This window comes from Vanellus vanellus (assembly GCF_965231255.1).
Source record: "Vanellus vanellus genome assembly, chromosome: 12".
NCBI classification, from domain to species: Eukaryota; Metazoa; Chordata; class Aves; order Charadriiformes; family Charadriidae; genus Vanellus; species Vanellus vanellus.
The window spans coordinates 21018644-21039020 of record NC_138917.1 but is presented as its reverse complement, the minus strand read 5'-3'; the positions used below and the strand labels follow the sequence as shown (position 1 = coordinate 21039020).

The 20377-nt window shown below is 47.5% G+C and overlaps 1 protein-coding gene across 2 annotated transcripts in view; it reads right to left on the bottom strand.

Annotated features, from left to right (window-relative positions):
- The window catches only part of GNAO1 (G protein subunit alpha o1), a gene marked incomplete at both ends in the record, with an annotated part of 149412 nt that extends 129379 nt beyond the window's left edge, over positions 1-20033 (bottom strand). For both annotated transcript variants that reach the window (XM_082489258.1, XM_082489257.1), the window contains 2 exons: positions 19767-19809; positions 19916-20033. In XM_082489258.1, the coding sequence (XP_082345384.1) occupies positions 19767-19809; positions 19916-20033 (161 nt within the window). The remainder of the gene's footprint in view (positions 1-19766; positions 19810-19915) is intronic.
- Between the last annotated feature and the right edge of the window lie 344 nt (positions 20034-20377).

Below are 20377 nucleotides of genomic sequence, written 5' to 3'. Positions count from 1 at the left end.
CAGAGCAACTCCAACAAATAATCCAACAGCACCTTCGGATAAAATCTTTCTTGATACTTCACAAATTCGCTGAGCTGCTGGACCCCAACCTGGCTTTCCCGGAGTGCAGAATACGCTCTGTCTTGCAGAGCCTGACTCTGCAGCCGACTCCTGCGGTGCAGGACTGCGCGCTGGTACGCTTCTGGTCCTTGGGACAGGCTCCCTTTCCCATTCCCGGACTGCCCAAAGGAGCCTTCCACACCTCAGCTAGGCTGGACAGGCCAAGGATGCTTTCAGTTTGTTCTGTGCGGGGATTGAAAAAACAGATTATTCTCCTCCCCCAGCTGTGATAAGAGCCCTGGTTTCCCATGTTTTGCAGTACCCACAGATAGACTTACTTAAAAGATTCATAATGTAAGAAATCAACTGGAAATGGAAAGTTCAATATCAGATGAAATTGGTTTGGGTATCCATGAGACAGCATATTTATCTACTAGCTCACAGAGACGTCAAGCGCTGAATCAGTTATCTTAGCACAGATCTACAGATCCTAAGTTCTCTCATTTGGGGTTTGATGTCACACTTCCGCCCTAGTCAGCAAAAAGGACTTTACTGCTATTCCTTGTAGCCACGTGGCAAAATACTCTGCCCCTTCTGCTTTACTGTTGACATGTTTCTAGGGTAAAAAAAGTAAGATAAGTAAAAGTAAAAGCAATCTGCATGCTTATGTATTCTCCCTGTATATGTATTTATAGCAGAACCTCTTAGCTGAAGAACTCGGAGCACTTGGCGAACTGGCTGGTGAGCCACCTGGCCCTCTGCATCTTTACCTTAGCATCCACCCTAACAAGATAGCGACCTGAATTTTGTCTTGAGCACGAACAACGCACATGCCAAACCCTACTGTGAAGTGTGCTGCAGGCTTGCAGAGCACATTTGGTCCGGAGGGCCGATTCGCAGACTGGCTGCACCTGGAGCCTTGGAGCGATGAGAGGAGCGAGCACGGGGACGGGCAGGCGGCTGTGAGTGCTGGGTCACTGGATGACTCTAGTAGCCACGTTTCCATTTATTTGGCAGAGAAAAACATTTGTTCTTCCCTTGTGGGTTTGCGTCTCGGAGGAACTACCCTGTAAGCCAACTGGTCCAGAGCAGAGCCCGGGTCTAGTGTCTCTTGATTCCTCTCTAGGCTTATATTTCCAAACTGAAGACTTTTGGGGGGTGATCAAGCCCCTGAAAAATGCTCCCCTTGGGCCAAGTTGGGATGATCGTATGATGAATCCGTCACACAATGCTTCCCTGACACCAGAGAGAAAACCGCCTCCTGGTTTCCACATTTGCACTGCCACTGGTCCAGTGCCTAATGCCAAAACCGAAAGCTCGAGTTTTCTCAACTTTTAAGTGAATTCAGTGTAGACTGGTCTCAGCTCCAAACTGTTCCCGCGGTTTGTCCTATGTTCATATGGCGTCTCTCGGAGCGGGGACCATGTGTGCAGTGTCTGGGCTCCAGGAAGACGTGAGGCTACTACGCCGGCTGGCTTCCACTTCAACGCAAATGTGTTATGGGGCTCATCACAAGGGGTTACGGGGTGAAGAAGAGGCCACAGTGCTTTGCTGCAGCTCTGGTGTAAATCAGCAAGCAGCAGCCCTTTTTGCGTGGGTGTAGTGCAAGCCTGAAACCAGCTTACACTGCCTACCGGAGCAGTACGGGCCATTCGCGGGCTGCACACTGACTGGAGAAAGCCACTGAACTAAGGCAACCCATAGCAGGACAGATGGTATCTCTAGATGAGAAGTTTGTTACATATCTCGGAGAAGGGGCCTTACGGAGATCCCTAAGCTTGAAAAATATGAGTCCCTCTGTTTCTACCATTGTGTTTTTTATGTTAGAAAAGGCAGAGGGGTTGGGAAAGACAAGAAGAGCCTAGATCCACCTTAAACACCACCAAAGAGATGTCCACTAAAAGAAAAGATAAGCCCAACAAAGGCGCTTGCTGAAAAGCCAACTATATCAACAAACCCCAGCTACTACAGCTCGGTGACTACACTGCCCAGTGACTCCTGTTCAATAAAGGGCCGATTCTCCTCCCTTTCGGAAAACAATGTGTTCCACACACTGAAATAAATAAGAGCCCCTCGCCAAGCCCCCGGCAGTGTCAGGGGATGTCAGGCTCTGCTCCCGGATAACAAAGGCGTCAGCGTGCAGCCAATCTCCTCCTGCCATCTCAGGCTGCCCTCGCCGCGCTGAATGAAATTTTTTCTCCTAATGGAAATGAAGAAAACCTCCAGTGCAGATAATCCTCCGTTATAATGGCAGTACATTCGGGACAGGGGCCAAGCAGTGTAAAGAACAAGCCAAATCTCTTTTACTTAAAGCCTGGCCTGAATGTGATAATGTAATGACTTCGGTCTGGATGTTTCAAATGCCATTCATTGGGATTGGCTTAGCATATAGATGATATCAGCTAAAATAATTAAGAACGAGGAACTGAACAGATAGCATCAGCCAACTTCTCCTCAACAAAGCTGGTATCCTTTTGCAGGTGGTCTAGAAGACCCCTTGGTCTAAACGCAAGTTAGTCCAACCCAGCCAGCACCTTTCACTTCTGTTCCCCTTCGCTTTCTGCAGAAGGATCGACAACATCCCGCTTAACCTCAGGCTGAAGACCCAGGCACCCGCTTCGCAAAGGCAAGGCTCCTGACTATTTTGTGCCTAACCTGTTTCTGGCCACTGCTGATCACACCTTGTAGTCAGAACCTGAAGTCCTTGGGAAGATTCACATTCATTTCACTGGGTTCTGGATCAAGCCTACATACCGTGAGTTTCTTCCAGCAAGGTAGGTTTCCAAAAGCGTGGTAGCCGTGGCTGTTGTTTAGCTTCCTAGTATCTGTCAGAGCTAACCATTATTTCTGTTTTGCAGAAATAAAACACAGCTCAAACCCTGATACTACACGCAAGCTTAAAATGGCTTTCAATTACTATTAGCAGGCTTTTAAATGGGATTGTGGTGACACCCCAAAAGAAGCAAAATACTTATGGGAGAAATTAAGCTATTGGAACCACTGGCTATATCGAACATGCTTCTCACAAAGCTGGCAAAGAGCAAAATAAAGCTGCAATAAATTGATGACAACCACTTTCTGGAGGAATGACAGTTTGTCTTAAGAGAGAAAAGCCCATTCAGCTTCTCAGCTACAACAGCTTGTGACACCGAGCATTTGCACACCTCTCCCACTAAACGGGAAACCAGTAGCAACCACAACAGATCACTTTCTATATCCCATACCAGTGTAACTGAGGGGCAGAAGGTGAAACGATTGCAAAATGCCACCGTTCTGATTTGAATATATCCCCTTAGCATCATTTGGATGGCTCCATAGGGTGGAAAGCAACAGGAGATTACATTCATTGTCCATTCCAAGTCTCCCAATTGGCAAATAAACTCAGTCCTTTAGGAAAAAAAAATTCTCCTACACTGGACACGCTTTGGAACTGTTACAAGCCGAGATCTATTGTTCTAGTTGAATTTGTTACACGCCCTAGGCATATCATAAAAGAAGATCCTTATTTTAATGTTTTTGTCTTCCCGGTCATCTAATTTAGCTCCTTCCGGGGTGGTCATTTATTTTCTTCACTGTTGCCTTCTGCGTTTGCTAGATTTAGAGATGAAATCAAGACTCGTCAGCAGCCTTGAGCAGGGCGTCAGTGCTAGTTTGAATTTTCCTTGTCTTCTGTTTAATTGAATTTTCATTTGTATCTCCTCAGCTGTTTCCCCTCCGAGGCCTTTCCCCCTCCTGCCCCCCTTCTCTCCACTCATCCATACAGCTCATACAAGCGTTTCTGGCAAGCACCAGCTGCAGAAACAGCGAGTTCTTGGGCATCTTCTACTTTTAGAAAACCACCAAGAGGGCAAATAACACCCGTGCTTGTTCTGCGAAGCTTGAAGCCTGCTCTTCAGAAAGACCAGTCTCTTCATTCACTCCGCTGCTCTCTCTGAAACACGCGTGAGACACGCGGGACTGCAGAGCTACGCGTTTGTCAATGCGGAGGACAAAAAGCCATGTGGGGGTTTACAGCCTCTGCCTTGCTGGGTCAGCCAAGCCAGCCAGGACTTTGAAACAGCATTAAAAAGAATCACTTCTAGATTTCTCCTTCATGTTCCCCAAAAGCTGCCTCGAGCTCCTGGCAGGCCAGCTCTCAAAACACTGCCTAGGCATGACCCCTCTACTTAAGATTCGTTTGCCATCAGCGTAATCTTTCTTTCAGCTTCGAGTTTGCTTTCTTTGACACAGTCGATTACGCATTCCCTCAGAGGGATCTGAGATGTAACCGCTGACACCTCCCACCTTGAACTGGTATCGCTTCCTCCAACCACTTCCTTCCATTGTGGGGATGGAACGATTCCTGTCCGTGGGTGAGGACAGCCTCTCTCGCACTGGAAATCTTCAGTATGGGAAAAGGAAAGCCTCACCAACTTCTCCATCCAAACTTTGGCAAAAAGGCTAGGAAAGATAGGGTTTAGCCGAGAGATTCACCAGTTCGTATTTCTACTCCAACAGCTGATATTCTTAAGAGCTGCTCTGTGCTGAGAAGTGATTAGGAGATGCTGGAGGAAATTTCAGACAACAATTTCAGGCTGTTGGAGAGAGTTCTTTAATGCAAAATTGACCGGCAGTTAGGAGTGATGTACAGTTGTGAAAATCTTGGTGGTTTTAGGTCATTTACAAGTAAATCACACGCAGAACGCTGAAGAATACGAGATCAAAGAAGAGTTCTGCATTAGGACAGAGATGGACAAATTGACCTTTCCGTGATCTACCCCATTACTGACTAGCACAATTTCTGCTTGTAATTCATTATTCTGAAGCTGTTTACCGTTTTGTTCATGACAAGGGCAACTTCCATCAATCAGTTCTTGAACCTGGAATTCCTGGCTCTTTATCCAAATAGCGTTCAGAGGAAACCGAGATTCTCATTTGAATATTCACCTTTCTTGCTCTTGTACGCGGCACTTGATCCATCACCGAGAAGTTGACATTGTCTTTGACAGTGACGCTCTGTCAATCTGACATAACCCGAGAGACATTCAGGGTATGTTTTGCTACTAAGTGAAAGACTACAGCACTTCAATCATTAATAATTAAGCATGACTTTAGTATTGGATATAAGATCTGCTTCTGTTCCTATGTACGCTTGCATTTATTTTTACACTCATCACACTGCTGTTGGATATATACTTCATGAACTTCAGGCAAACGGTCCAGTGTCTCTCCGCTTACAGTCAGGACCACTGCTCATGGTAACTTATATTCAGGAGGTCTTCCAGGAGAGAATAAAACAGATTAGAGAAGGCTTGCTTGTAACTGAAGCTGAATTGAAACAGTTTCTCTCCCTTTTCTCTGTGCTTTAGGGTTGGTTATGGATGGATATATTTTAGGAAAGGAAAAACACATGGTATCATTTTGTCTTTTAGCTGGCAGAGGTTTGGGTCCTGCTTCTGCAGCCTCATTTAGGAAATTAGTCTTCAAGACTGACCACAAGAAGGGGGCTTGCTAGGATCTCTCTTGTTGTCGCATTCTCTTATTGTCACATCCTACCGCGCGCGTCTAACACTGCCAGTGGGGGGTTGCCATTTCTCCTGCCAGCCTTTGCCCTTCTTAACAGCTCTGACAGCTCGGATCCGCTTATTCTTGGCACTTGCTTTGAGCAAGGTTCACATAAAGGTGTCAGTGTCCAGTCCGGGCACTGCCGTATCAAGCTGTAGTCAGTCTTCTGGATGACTGCTTAGGAAATAACCCCTTTCTGTTTTCCAGAGCCTGAACTTGAGCACCATTCCTCATTTGACTCCTGTTTTTAAAGATCAAGCTGTCTCTTTCTGCCTCTTGTCTGCATTTCCCTGTCTGCACTAAGTTCTTGTCTTGACTGGTAGTGCCAGACCTCTGCCAGGCTGGCCATTTCTCTCCTGCTTGTTTACATGTTACTTATAAGTTACAAGTCCCCAAAGTAAGTATTTGGGGCCTTAATTTCCATTGCCTCAGGGGACAATGCAGGAGGTCGGTTGAAACCTGAAGGTCACTGCTGCAAAAGGCAACGGTGGTGGTGGTTCAAATTCAGAAGCAAGCAGGGCTTCAGAAAACACTAACTGCCTGGCACGTCTTCTTGTTGTTTCCTAAGTTACTTAACACATAGCGTCTTCTTCTTGGGAAAAAGCCTTATTGTGGGAAAGCTTCCTTTAGGGAAAAGAGGAAAACACAAGACTTACGGAGTAAAGGCAGATGGGGCAGGTTCCTTCTAGAGCTTTTGCGAGGCTACGAATGTGACAAGTATCTTTCACAAGAAGGACTTTCTAGCCTGGTTTACTTACAGTAAAAGCACAGAAGGTGTCTTACTGAAGCTGTGAACTGGTGAGCCCCTGTGAGGCAAGGGGAGCGCTCGCTGTCTGAATGGGATCCTGGGTGAAGATGATGAATCTGTACGCAGTGCTCTTCCCTTTCAAGGCGAACCACCTCGGGCACCACCGTTAGGCTAACCACAGCGATACCAGGCTTTTAATGAAGGCTTCAAAATTTGCTCCAAATAAAATGGGATTTGAAAATGCTTGTGTAATCAGGATTCTGCAGAATTCTGGCAACCCAGTGGAGGGAAGTTACCTTATAAATTACAAAGACTGTGCCTAACACTGAGGGGAAATAAAAGAGAGAAGTCTCCAAAGCCCAGGACAACTAAAGCTTGTTACAAAACCAGAGAGATCATTCTAGTGTGAAGCAAACCTGAGCTTTGCATTAAAAATGTAAATGTGATTGAAATAGCATAACCAGATTAAATGGATTTGACCTCCACAAGCATAAAAGATGGTCTAAATACACCGAAACAGCAACAAACGGCTGCACTTTCTTTTTCACTGTGTTGTGGATCACAGGAAATTTACTCGAAACAACACAGAAATTTCAAGCCAGTGAAAGATTTGCATTTCTTTTACAGGAACTAATAGGAGAAAATAAAGCTGGTTTGGAAAAAAAAACACCCGTCATTTAAATGCCCAAAGGTACAGAAAGACTTTTGAAAACTACTTTTCAAAGTCTTTGAATGTGACTGATTTGCCCTCAAAAATTAAGCCAGAACTAGCCAGGAGTGACTGAATCTTTCAATACAATCTCACATCTCAACCTTCAGTGCACTGCTGCCTTATGGGAGCGTTTGATGGACGTATCTTTCCGCTTTTTTTTTTTTTTTTTTTTAGTTATGTTAACCCAGATCAGCGCCAGAGTCTGGTTCACCGCATCGCCATACATCACCATACGAGGGTCACCATACTAACCCAGCTGAGCAGGGACAGACAGAGGTGACTTAAACCCACACCACCGGCAAACAGGTGCTAATCAAAGGCTGCCCGCGAAATGCTGCATGGGATAAATGCAAGGAAACAACACCCAGAAGCAAAGAAACAAACCAAAGTGGTGCAAGGGGGAATTAAGACCAGTAATCAAATACTCCCAGCTAAGCCTTGCTTTTTATGCATTCTAAGGGAAAACCCCGGTAATGCCGTGCAACATTGTCCCTCAACTGGTTTCCAAATGGAGGGGCAGTTCTTTAGTTAAAACAGAAGTGAGGAACATGGAATAAGGAGACTAATTTGTATTTTCTTGGCACAGAATCGTTGAATAAGTTGGGCAAGAGGTCCCTGCCCAGAGCAGAGCTACCATCTCAGGTAGGTCAGGCTGCACAGGTCCTTGTCCTGTTGAGTTTTGAAAATCCCCAGTGATGATGATTCTCCCCTTCCCTGCGCCCCCGTTCCACTGTTGCATCAACCTCCTCGAGAAGCATTTTTTCCTCATATTCTATCTTAATTTCCACAAAACGCGTGCCTGTTGCCTCTCATCCTTTCACTGTGTATCTCTAAGAAGAGCCTGGCTCCACCTTCTCTCTAGCCCTCTTTGGGTGGTGGAAGAGAGCAGTGAGATGTCCCTCAGCTTTCTCTTCTCCAGCCCCCTCAGCCTCCCTGCGCTCAACCTGCGCACCAGCCCCCAACACCTCGGTGGCCCCATCTGACCCATGGTTTACCCCTTGGTTTAGGAGACCCAAAACGGAACACCACGTTTCAGATGGAGCTTTGTGGGTATCAAGTAGGGAGGAACAGGCAAGAGCTAGTTCCGAATGGTTCCACACAGCCTCATTTCTTGAAGTCATTAAATACATATAAAAAATGCTACGCTTAAACCCGCACTTCTTAAAACCAGACAGTATTTTTCCTTCTCCTGACACGAGTAACATGGCAAATAACTGTGAGTGAAATAAATTTGCGGGCTGATACCTGAGAGCACCTGAGGCAAAAAGGAAACGAGGGTGGCATGAAAAAGACCGTGACAAAAGAATCTCTTATTTCCTGATCTCTGTTTTCCAAGAGGTGTAAGAAACAGAATGAGTATTTGGACAAAGGTTGGATACACAAAACGAGACTAAAACTGGGTGGCAATGAGCACAAGCAGAGATGACGCGGTCTTCAACAAAGCTTCGGTGCACGCACACCTTTGTGTGTGCAATAACCCCGTTCTGCTCAAGCCCACTGATGTTGATGTGCACATTATTAGAAAACTCAATTGTTCCGGGGTTTGGGATCTGAGCATGAATGAAACATGAGCTATGTCTAACACTGGGACTTAACTACATACAGATTAGTTGCGTCTCTAATTTGGCAGCACCACAAGTCCTGTGGCCCCACTGTCAGCAGTGCTGGGTAGTTGTTACCGTCTTGAAATCAGCCAGCTGTGGGGCTCAGCGCTTCCGAAAACAGACAGCAGAGAGTTAAGCGCGGAGCAAGTCTTCGGAGGACCAAGACAACGATTCTGCTGAATGTGGAGGATTCTCCTGGAGAAGAGAGGGAGCAGGATGTGCTAGAGAGCTTCGGACAGGCTCTGCGCTGCATGGGTTTGTGCCCAAGTTAATGAGGGAGCCAATAAAAATGTTATGATCTTGGTATATTTTAAAAATCTTGGTATATTTATCCAGTGGGATTTAAATACACCACTTTGGCTGGGTTTGTATCACTGTTATAGACACATTTTTCTACTACATTTCCACTACACATTTGGACACATTTTTCTATTACATTTTTTTTCTACTTTTTACTGGGAACTCCAAAAAGCTATTTCAAAGTCCTATGCAGGAGTACTTAAAAAAATTAAAAATGTAAATTTCACCCTGAATATCTGTTTATGCCAGAAGTCCTCACCTGTTTGTTTGATCACCGATGGGAAAAAAATAGTACAATTTGATCTCGCCGATCAGAACTAAAAGTACCAGTGTAATAATGCAATTTTCATGCTCCGTCATGTAGGAAAAACTTTACAATTTGTTTATCCAAATACGAATGAAAAATAAACTTATTTCTTGAAAGGATTGGTAAACAGAAGAAATAGATAAATAAAAATGCAGATAAACAAAGCCTAAATTCTGAGTTATTTACTGAACCATATGGAAATTACTGATTTCTTATTCTTTATCATTTATGGGCTCTCTCTTGGTATTTCTATCCTCTTCATATGGTTTTTTTTGTTGTTGTTGTTGTTGGGTTTGTTTTCTTTTAATAATCAGCTATGGTGAAAGACACTGAACGGACATCAATATTGCCGAGGAACATACCAAGCTTTTCATTCACTACCAGTACCTGGATCCCCCAGTGCCAACGCCAGCTTTCATCTCTCCTGCACATCCCACCTGACTGCAGAGGTCCAGACAGGGCCTGGGCTGGTCCCACCAACGCAGCAACACGCATGCAGGGGAATTCCTACCAAGAACAAGGCTGCTGGCAGGACGGGGGTCTTGGGGGCCCTTCCTCTTATCTAACATGACCCTGATGCCATCAGTTGGAGAAATGCCGACCCTCGAGCTGGAATACGGCAAAGCAGTCTCCTGTTCCTCCTCCCCAGTGTTTCACAAGGGCTCAGCGCACGCAGAGAGATGCGGATAACCCAAGGATCACCAGCTCACATATCCACCGTTCAATTTAAACATCTTAAAGGCACGCATTGAGCAGCATCAGGTTTCCTGCTGAAGAACTGGCCGGGCAGCGACCACCTTGAAAGTAACGAGTTGAAACAGCACCGCGGGTTTTTTGCTGAGCTGTAAATCAGGAGAATATAAATTTATCGTATAGCTAAATTGAGGAAAACAAGGGCACGCTACTAGGAGCTTTCTGCTTTATTAAGTAAACATCTTCTCATTCATGCGGAAAAATTTGTCCAATTTGGCTAAATAATTAAACACCAAAGGGTGACTGGTGATTAATGAACAGTATGATGACATTCTGAGGTATATGTTCATCGCGGCAATTTTCTTTCATCCCGGTGGTTTGCGCTAGTGTCACTGGTGAAGTGTGATGATAAAGGCTCTGCGATGTCTGCGGCGGGGGTAAGCACATTACGGTGATAAATCTCTGCCCGCTATAGAATTTGGAGGCAGTGAGATGGGGCCCCCACCTAACCTTGGAAAGGAGCATCCACCCCATGGGTATCAGTGCGCCTTACCAACCTGCCAACAAGTGACTAATTTCTCATTCTCACAAGGGCCACGTAGACCTATCCGGCCACTGGAAAGAGCTCTTGTGGCTGCAGCAAGCTATAACCGCCCCTCCTGTAATACCCTTTGGCACTGCTTATAAAGAGGCTGTGAGTAAGTAAGAACAGATTCCTTAAATATACTGAATCAACGACTCGGTTCTGCACTACTTAAGTAGCCAACCTGATTTCCTTACATTCAAAACTCATTATAAGGATGGTATGACCCTCCTGTGGACGAAGCTAAGCAGAAAGTTCCATGCTGTGGAGGAGCACGCCAGCCACAGAGGAGCACGAGAAGATGACGAATTCAGGTAGGCTTAGCTACCGCCATCTCAAAGTAGGACATGCAGATCCACGGCGTGGTGCCCTGGAAATGATTTGAAAATCTCCCCGTGAGTTTTGGGGAGACCCAGAGCTGGCCAGCACCAGCTCCACACGAAATTCCTCCAGAAATACAGGCACGGTACTATTTCACTGAGAGCTGTCAAAAGGAGATAACTCCACCACCTTTGCTGTAAAGGCAGGAGCCGGATTACAGCTACGGAGGCGGCGAAGAACAGGGCTGTGATGTATAAGGAGCACCATACTGGCAGTGAGGAACATCACTACATCACTGCAAGCTCCCGCACACCACGGCTCCAGAAATCTAGCAATAACACCTCTCGTTTGTTATCTAGATTATTCTGCCTAACATCCATTGTGTGAGCTCACCCCTTCCTATGCACTTTTGTTTAATGCTTTAAAATTGGAGCTACTAACTCAAATCATCTCTAACAGGGAGAGGATAAATCACCAAATTCTGCGAGGAGGTAGCATATATTTTTATCATTTAAGTGGTACTTTCCTCAATACGGGCCCGTTCTTATCTCATCCCCTTCTGTAACGATTCCCAACTGGTGCAGAAACGCTCCAAGTCTTGTACCAGGCTGTTACGGTGTGTACAAGTTGCTGTTGATGATGTTCTTGTAGACAAGAGCATTTAATACAAGTCTGAAGTTGCTGGAGAGCCTCAAAGCACGTTGAGTCACTGCTCTGCCTTTCAGACTGCTTGAAGCACTGGGGGGGTGATGTTTTAGAGGAGGGACACGTGCAGAGGTGAAACATCCATTCCCGGCCTCCCTGCCAAGGTGCTAAGGCTGGGGTGATGAATTCTCCAAATAAGACATTTCTGGAGTAGGGTGTTCTTCTGGAGCAGTGAAAGCCTGCTGAGCCCCCCTCTGCTCACCGAAGCAGCTCCTGGAGACACCTCTCATGGCCTCCCGATGAGAAACACTCACTCCTGCGTTTCTAGATAAAGTACCCTGCCACATGCCAAAGGGAAGAAAATCCCTTTCCTTGTTCTTAAACCCTGTATATCCTACCAGCATTGGATCCTGCTTCTGCTGAAACCCACTCCCAGTTATCCCTGAACACCACGATCCTAAACAGAGCCAGCCCTTAGGTTTTCTCGGGAAACGGCAAGTAGCACCTCAACGCACTTACTAGGATCGGCGCCTCTCAACCTTTCCCCAAAAGCAACTCCTGCAATATTAACCGAGCAGAATTTCTGTTGAAAGATTGCACAGATTATCCTGTTATCAAATAGAATATATGATGAATTGTCTTTGCCTCCTGAGGACGCAAAATCCCACAGGCTGGCCACTAACAGCTATGGCCCAAACTCGTTAACCCAAACCCCGTGTCACCCACACCACTCTTCTCTCTCTCAAGCCGGTGTACTTCAGCTCCTTTGTTTTAAGCTTACAGGTTTTATACTCGGGTGAAAGGTCTGCTGATAAACTGACACCATATTTGGCGACCAAGCAGAGCAGGACACGGCCAAGAATAAAGAAAAACAAAGCAACTTCAGCTCTGCCAGTCCTTCTCTTTCAACGTCAAAAACACTATTGATTAGCAATTTGAAAATAGGCGTGATGTCAGCTTACTACACAGAGCCCTGGGCTCCCTTCTGGGAGAGGGCTCCTCAGTTCTTTCTCAATTAACTTGAAAGCTGGGGAGGGTAAGCATTTTTATGGGTAAGCTAAGAAATGCCTCCATCAAGAGTTTTATTTTATTACCACAATAAGCACACAATAATTGAGCTTTGGATTAAAGGACTTTTTTCTCCCATTTTGCTCAGCACTAGAAAACCATCAGTTCCTTTGCTTTGTGTTATCCGGCAGCATTTTTCAGGCTTTTGCATTTTCTGATTTTAGGCAGAATCCTAACAGCATCTTATAATCAGGACTGTAATCCTCCAACCTCCCCGCATCTGCCATTTTCACGAATGGTCTTAAAAATAAAATGAGAATGATTCAATTAACAGTTATGGGGGATTTTTACATTACGCAGAGCATTTCTTCAGCATTAGGAAAATAGTGGCAAAAATCATTAGTATTTCCCTCTAGGAATGAAATAAAAGAATTTTTGAGGCAAGAAAAATGGCCTTAGGTTTAATGTGCCCATGCTTTTTAAAATGTGATTTCCAGACCTTTTTGTTTCCCGGTTTTGTTTTTGTGAATGAAACTTAGCCATTTCCAGTATCCCGCCAAGTACCACGCAAACATTTGAAATTCGTTAGATCTCATAAAAACTGTAGATTGAACAGACATCATCTTCAGTGTAGGAAGAATTTGGTCCAAAGTCCAATTTGGTCCAAAGAGAGGATCTGGGGTCAGCAGCATTCAAATTGACTCCAAATAAGTGAGGTTGCTGCTTTCAATCTTGCTAACGGAAAACAAAAAAATAGGAATCAGGCTTCAAAAATAACCAAGCAATTGAGATGGTTTCCATGTCTTCATTTCGGCTGGTTTTTATTTTGCTATTCGTAGGCCAGAATAAGGACGTTTACTTTTCAACTTTTCTCTAAAGTGAGGCAAGCTGGAAGTTTTCTTTCCAAAACAAGAGAACTAAGCAAAGAACCCCTGAAAACAGAGCTCACCCAGTCATCGTGCGAGTCCAGGCTCCCCAGAAGCAATTTCAGGCTCTACAGAAAACCGCAAATCTCATAAGAGATTTGCAATTGCACCATGAAGAGTGACAAGATTCTTAAATACCCTGGCCACCTGAATTTGAGAAGGTTTTGCCAATTCTCTTCTGCCAGAGCTTCTCTTCCTTCACACAGCTGCAATGAATAAAGGACCAAATCCTGTCTTCTGCACTCGGTTGCAGTCAGGGTTTAACCACGGACTTCAGAGTATAGAGGATAGGTCCTTCTGCGCACTGTGAACTGCTGCTGGCTCATAGGAAAAGCTTTTTACCTTCCTCACAGCTTGAGCAGGAGGTGAATGAACTCAGAAGTTTGCAAAATTGAGTTCTTAGACCCTGCACTTGCATCAGGCTTCCCGGCTGCAAATCCACCAGCTTCAACACTCATTTGTGATTTCGTATCCTGCAAATCCAGGAGAAACGAGGGGAGCCTGATACTTACAGGAGTAGGCTGTAACTCTGCAAAGCGGCTGAAGAAAACTAGCTCTACCACAGCTGGTTAATTATGAGTCCATACGACATTACTGACTGCCCGGCTCTTTTTCTCTGGGTGACCAGCAGCCTGCTCCTGCCTCGGCCAGCACCGAAGCATTTCTTCATGTCACTCTTTCTCTTGAGCAGACCAAGCAGAAGAGCCAACAAAGTGCCTCTACCTCCATTACGTGTCTCTTTTTCATTCCTTCCCCATTTTGAATATCTTCCCCATATTCCCCAGGTAAGCATACTGGAGAACTGACATCAGATATGAAGCTGTACCCCAGAGAGATGGGAGAGACTGAAGAGGAAAACCACAACCTTTTTTCATTTGTCATGACTCAGTCTAATGTCTCTTACAACTTCTGGGTTAACCAAGCCAAACATAAAACAAAACAGATTCCTGGTTACATTTGTGTGGCAGATTTGTCTCTTTCTTCAGAACTCATTAAAAGAACTGCTTTCATCTCATTAGATTGCTAAAACATTTCCAACAGGACTAGATGTGTCATGTCAGAATATGACAGGCAAATTTCTTTTAAGGTTTTAAAACTAGGTTGAAAGAGGAGAAGCTATGCGGTTCACTGTTGTCACTGAAAGATATTTTTACTTCTGTGAGTCCCTAAAACAAGAACCAAATTAAGAACTGTCAAGGAAAAAGAAAAAACCAAACGCAAAATGTATTCCGTCTTGCCTGCTAATATTGTTACTGCTTTTCTCCGAAATCTCTCTCAGTCTAATAACAAGAACCTTAAGTATAAAAGAATGAGCTATGGTTGTTAATGTTTCGGCTTATAAGCACAATTAATAATCCAAAAGGAAGGAAATAAGTACTGAAAACATGACTACCCTTTGCAACTACAAGCCAAAATGAACAGCCTCACTTTCCTCTGTTCCCAGCTCATATTCCTGCCCGGTTCAGAGGCAACCTCCCTGCGTTGTGCCATTGCGGGGCATGGAACGTGGCACCCACAGCACGCAGGGATGCAAGAAAGCATCTGGGAAGGAGGTGGGGAAAAAAAAGCTGCAGCGCGGGGAGAGTCCTCTCCTGCAACAGACTCCTCCGGGCTGATCTCTCACGCCCTGGCCGGAGACTCTGCCTTCCTCAGGGCAGGCAACGCACTGATGAGCTGCCACCCCTACGCCCCGAAACCGCCACAGCAGGCGGTTTACTACCAGATACAGGTTTCGCTGCCGAAACGGCTCCACCAGAGCAGCCTCTCTGCTGGGGTCTGAAGAGCAATGGTATGCGGTACGTACTGTGCCAAACCCACAGCCAGGGCAGAGTGCACTGGAGCGGGTCTTGGGAGAATGACACAACTTCATCAGAAAGGCTGCAGCTCTTTCCCCTGCTTATTGAAACCCAGTTCAAATACTGCCCAGGCGCAGCCTGTCGCTGCCCTACTTTGGGCCTTAAGTCACCGAAATCCTGGAAAACAGAGCAGGAGAGTAGGAAGAAGGACAGCTCTGCCTGACCTGATGCTCCAGTGAGCTTCGTGCCTCTGGGCCACCAGCTCATACCGTGATCAAACGACGGGAGCAAGGCATTGGCACCGAAAGGGGGTCCACATCCAGTGCCGCAGAAGGGCTGCGCTGAGAAGTGGGACAGACCACGAAGTCGCAGTTTGCAGTCTTCTCCCTGGGAACACGCCGCAGAAGCGGCCCCACGCTCGAAGCCTCCGTGGGGTGAGGTATTCCCGGGGGAAGGGGCTGCAAGTGTGAAATCGCTACAGCTTTGAGATGCAGACATGCGGCAAAGAGCACTCAAGTGGGTGTTCACAACACATCATTTCGTTTCAATGGCATTTACCATCAAATTGCTGAGATGGGCTGTAAAACCAGTGGGCGGGGACTGCTTCTCACTCTGAAGAAGTTCATTAGATTACAAGTAATTCAGTTACACAGGGAGCAAGTAGAGCCTGGGGCTGTTTTGAGGGGCTTTTTGAAAAAGGTCAAAACAATGCATCAGACGGCTATTGGGACTGATGGCTGTTGGGGAGAAGAGAGTAGATATTTAAAGATAAGCATTGTACTCTAGTGTATTTTTCTCCTGATTGCATATTCCCGTCCTCCTCATACATAACATAAAAGCATTTTGCAACAAATGGCACAGCAAAGAAGCCTCTCAACTGAGGTACTGCCAGCACTAGACACAGCTGTGCTGGAAGACATGCAGGGCTGGAAGCTCCGGCATCTTGTGAAAGGGCCCCCGACCCAGCTCTGTGCTCCCAGCTCAGTAGAGGACAAAAGCTGCCGCTCCCGCAGAGACAAAATCCTAAACCAATCCCCAAAAGCCATGATTTTTCCCGTGTGCAAGTGAAGCCGTGCCTCCTCCTGAACGCCACAGCCATCACATCGCTAACACCTCATTGGGGAAGGTGAAATACTGCCCCAGCTCACCATGCAGAACGGCTGCTGCTGAGTAGGTGGCCGGACCTTGGTTTTGAAGCCACGCCAGCTAACTCAGCCTTCCTGCGTTAGCATGATTAAACACTGAATTCCCTAGAAGCTTCATGCTGATGGCAGCGGATGGTGTCCCCATCCGAGTAGTCCATCCCTGCTCACCACCGGACCGTTGCAAGCATTTAAGTATTCTGCTGAGCAGTAACAGACGGAGATATGCTTGGTGTCTTCCTAGGCTGGGGCTTTTGATGAACAAACACATTGACTAGAGCTGTATGTCCCCACAAAAAAGTACTAGAATAATAGCAGTCTCCATTCCACGCTACAATCCAGGTATTCCAGAAAAGAAGCTCACATACTCCAACTTCTGTATGTGCTTAACATTTATTTCAAGATAGAAGATCTAAAAAATGTTGACATCCATTGCAGTCCTAAATCAAAGTAAATTTGCTGAGACAGGGCAGTGGGAGTCAAAGATGAATTTCTCTCATCCGGTATCTGCACCCTCTGGTCTGGATCTTCAAAGGAGGCCCCAGATTTGCTTGCTTAAAGCTGGTTTTTAGTTTAAGCTGAGTCAAAATAGAACCTGGTCACAGCCTGGTTCTGAATGCCGTGGCATACTCTGGGATCTCATTGGCTTGCATGGCACAACCATGCCTTTCGTGACTGTTGCCCTGACTAGCTTGGCCCTGACCCCGCATTTTGAGGCTAGGGTGAAAGTATCTGGACTGCAGGACTGGTTGTGAAAAAAAAAAAAACAACAACCAAGCAATCCTAATCAGCCACAATAGGTGTAGTCAAAGTGCAAGGGTTAAGGGTGTCAAAATGACCTTGGGTGCCAAGAAAAGTGCCATTCCTAGACTGAGTTGCCCCTGTTTGAAATGTACACACTAGCCTCCAGTTCCACCTCTCTGCCATTCACCAGGACCTCTTTCTTTGCTGGATAACTCCCCACACACCAGCTGAAAGGTATCTCCAAATACGTCGTTAATTAATTTTACAAATCCTAATCCCCATTCTGGCTACACTCTCAAATTATTGTAATTTCTACCTGTCACTTCTTCTCCCACTACCTATATTTCAAGGATTAACTGGACAGCATGTAACCTCTTCTTAGTCCTCTGTAACAATGTCTCCTCTCTGTTCCTTTGTCTTAGCATTTTCTCATCTGTCTATAGATTCTTGTGCTTCTTTTCAAGGCAATGTCCAAGTGTGAAGCTGTTTTAGCCATTCACAAGGATGAGATTTATTCTCTAGAAGCACACCAATAACACAGCATTAAAAAAATAAAATAGCAGTCTCTTTCATCAAAATCTAATGAACATGCGATTTAATCTTTATTAAGAATTCATTAGGTTCTCAGCAAGCCTGTCTAATGGAGCTTGACCAGGTGAAATGCTAATGCCTACATTATATTTAAATTAATTTTCAGAAATGTTCATTTCCCCCGAGTTGTTCCCTGCACATCGCTCTCCCCGCTGCCCGCGGCTGCGCGGCTCTCTCCAGATGCCTGCTGCCGTGCTCATAGCAACACCGCTGTCCCCACCCCAGCCTCCGCACGATTCACTGGAGTTTCCACACTGACGGACGCCTCCCAGTTGCCGACACTACGAGCCCTTTCACCACAGCAGCCTTCTCGGCATTTTCAAGGCAGGTACAAAGCTGCAAGCCTAGCACGCGTTACTTTAAGACTGTTTCATGGAATATATATATGCGCATATATATATATATAAAATTTTTATATATATATGGAATTTATATATATATAAAATGGCGCATGGTTCAGCCCTCAATATCCTGATTTAGTCCAGCAAACAGGTTATTATCTTGATGCAATTTGCTTCAAAAAAACAAGAGCTCTGCTCTTTGGAAAACAAGAGTCATGGTACACTAATTGTGTAAGCCAGCGTGGCCACCGCCTGCCCTCCTGCCTATGGGCTCTGTGTGTATGCACTGCTATTGTGGTACCTACAGCCTCTCCCTTCAACCGAAACCCATCATCGCCCGCCATTCCAGCACGCTGGAGCAGGAGCAATTCCTAGAGATTAAATTATTTATTGGTATTCATCTGCAGTAACATCTCCCCTGATCCACCTTCCGCAGACAAACAAGTGCAAACAAAACCCACCCCACCCCAGCCCCAAATCAAACCGCCGAGGTGGAAAAGCCCCCTTTTCAAACCATGAAAGGGGGAGCTCGGAGCCTTTACACAAACGTCGGTGGGAGAAGCTGCGGAGACCGCCGTGTGCTGGAGGCGAGCCTCCTGGCTTGCCAGACCTCCCAGTCCCGCAGCGCCTTGGGAAAAACCACCGCCTCAGGCGGGGATGATGGTTTTTAGTCCCCCGTGAACCCCCCAAGGGCTGGACACAGCGGGCACAGGGTTGATACCGAAATATCCGGGTCACCCGCTAAGCCACCCTGGCTGGAGAGGAGCTGGGCTGAAGGCCCGGATCTGCCCACTCACACTCACAGTGTCACACTCGCACACAGTCACACTCGCACACAGCCGGGGCGGCGACGGGAGCGCAAGGCAACAGATTGCCGAGCGGCGCCGAGTCCCTTCGGCTATTTCCGACCCTGTTCGGCTCCTCCCCGAGCGCTCTCCGAAGGCAGCCGAGCGCGGCGGCCGGCGGGAGCCGAGCGCTGCCGAACGGCGGGTTCGAGTCCCCCGCTGGGCGCTGTCCACCACGCGAACCGCCTGAAAGCCGCAACGGCGGCCGCCCCGCCACCGCCACGGTCCCTTCGGTGTCGTCGGGGGGTGTGTGTGTGTGTGTGTGTGTCGCCAACCCCGGCAACGCCACCCCCGTTCAAGGGACTGCGGGGAGCAGCCTGTCCCCCCCCCCACCCTCCATTCACCCCGCCGGGGGGGAGGATGAGGTGGTGGTGGAGGGGAGGGGGGGGGAGGTATGTGAATGGATCCTCACAGCACTGAACGGGCGATGGGCGGCCTTTCGTTAATTAAAAGGTTAATAAATAAAAATTCTCGATAAAAGGGTGGTAGGCAGGCTTGACTGTAAATCCGCAGAGCCGGCGGATAACACCCCGACATTAAGCTTAACTGACAGCGCGGCCGCCTCACGGGGACATCTGCGCGGCCTCGCCCCGAGGCTGGGGAGGGGGGAGAAGGTGGGCTGCGAGCGGCCATGGCCGCTCGCAGCCCACCTTCTCCCCCCTCCCCAGCCTCGGGGCGAGGCCACCGGGAGACACTTCAGCACCACAGCGGCCCCGAACAGCAGCGGGAACGGCGGCGGGGGGGGGGGGGGGGGGGGGGGCCTTCCCCCCGCCCCGGCGGTCCCCTCAGGTAAACATGGCGCCCGCGGCCCTCACTCACCTCAGCGAACACCCCCCCCCCCCTCCGCTCCACCCCACCCCATCCCCGCGGGACTTACTTCATTTGCTTCACGATGGTGCTTTTCCCCGACTCTCCGGCCCCTGTTAAAAGAGAGAGGGAGCGGGGATAAGCGCGGGGGAGGAGGTGGGTTAAAGGGGGACGCGGGGCCCGGTGGGGGGTCGGGGGGGGTCGAGCCGGGCCTCTCACCGAGCAGGAGGAGTTTCACGTCTTTGGCGGCGCTGATCCCGTCCTCCTTCAGGTTCTTCTCGATGGCCTTGCTCCGCTCCAGGGCGGCTCTTTCCTCGGCGCTCAGGGTACATCCCATGGCGGCGATGAAAATTATAAAAAAAAAAAAAATAGGGGGAAAAAAAAAAAAAAAAAAAAAGGGCAGAGCAGCCCCCCGCCGCCGCCTGGGCTGGCTGCCGCGGGCAGAGAGGAGGAGGTAGGGGCAAAGCCAGCCACCGGCGGGCGGGGAGGGGAAAGGGGGGGGGGAACGGGAAAGGGGAAGGGGGGGAAATGAAATGAAAAAGAATTAAAAGCAAATGGCCGTAAGGCTCCGGGCAGGGCAGCGCAGCGCCTCCGCGGCGGGGCTGCCGGTTCCCCTCTTGCCCCCTCTCCCCGCGCCCGAGCGCTCAGTGCATCCAGCGGGGCTGCTGCGGGCACGGCGAG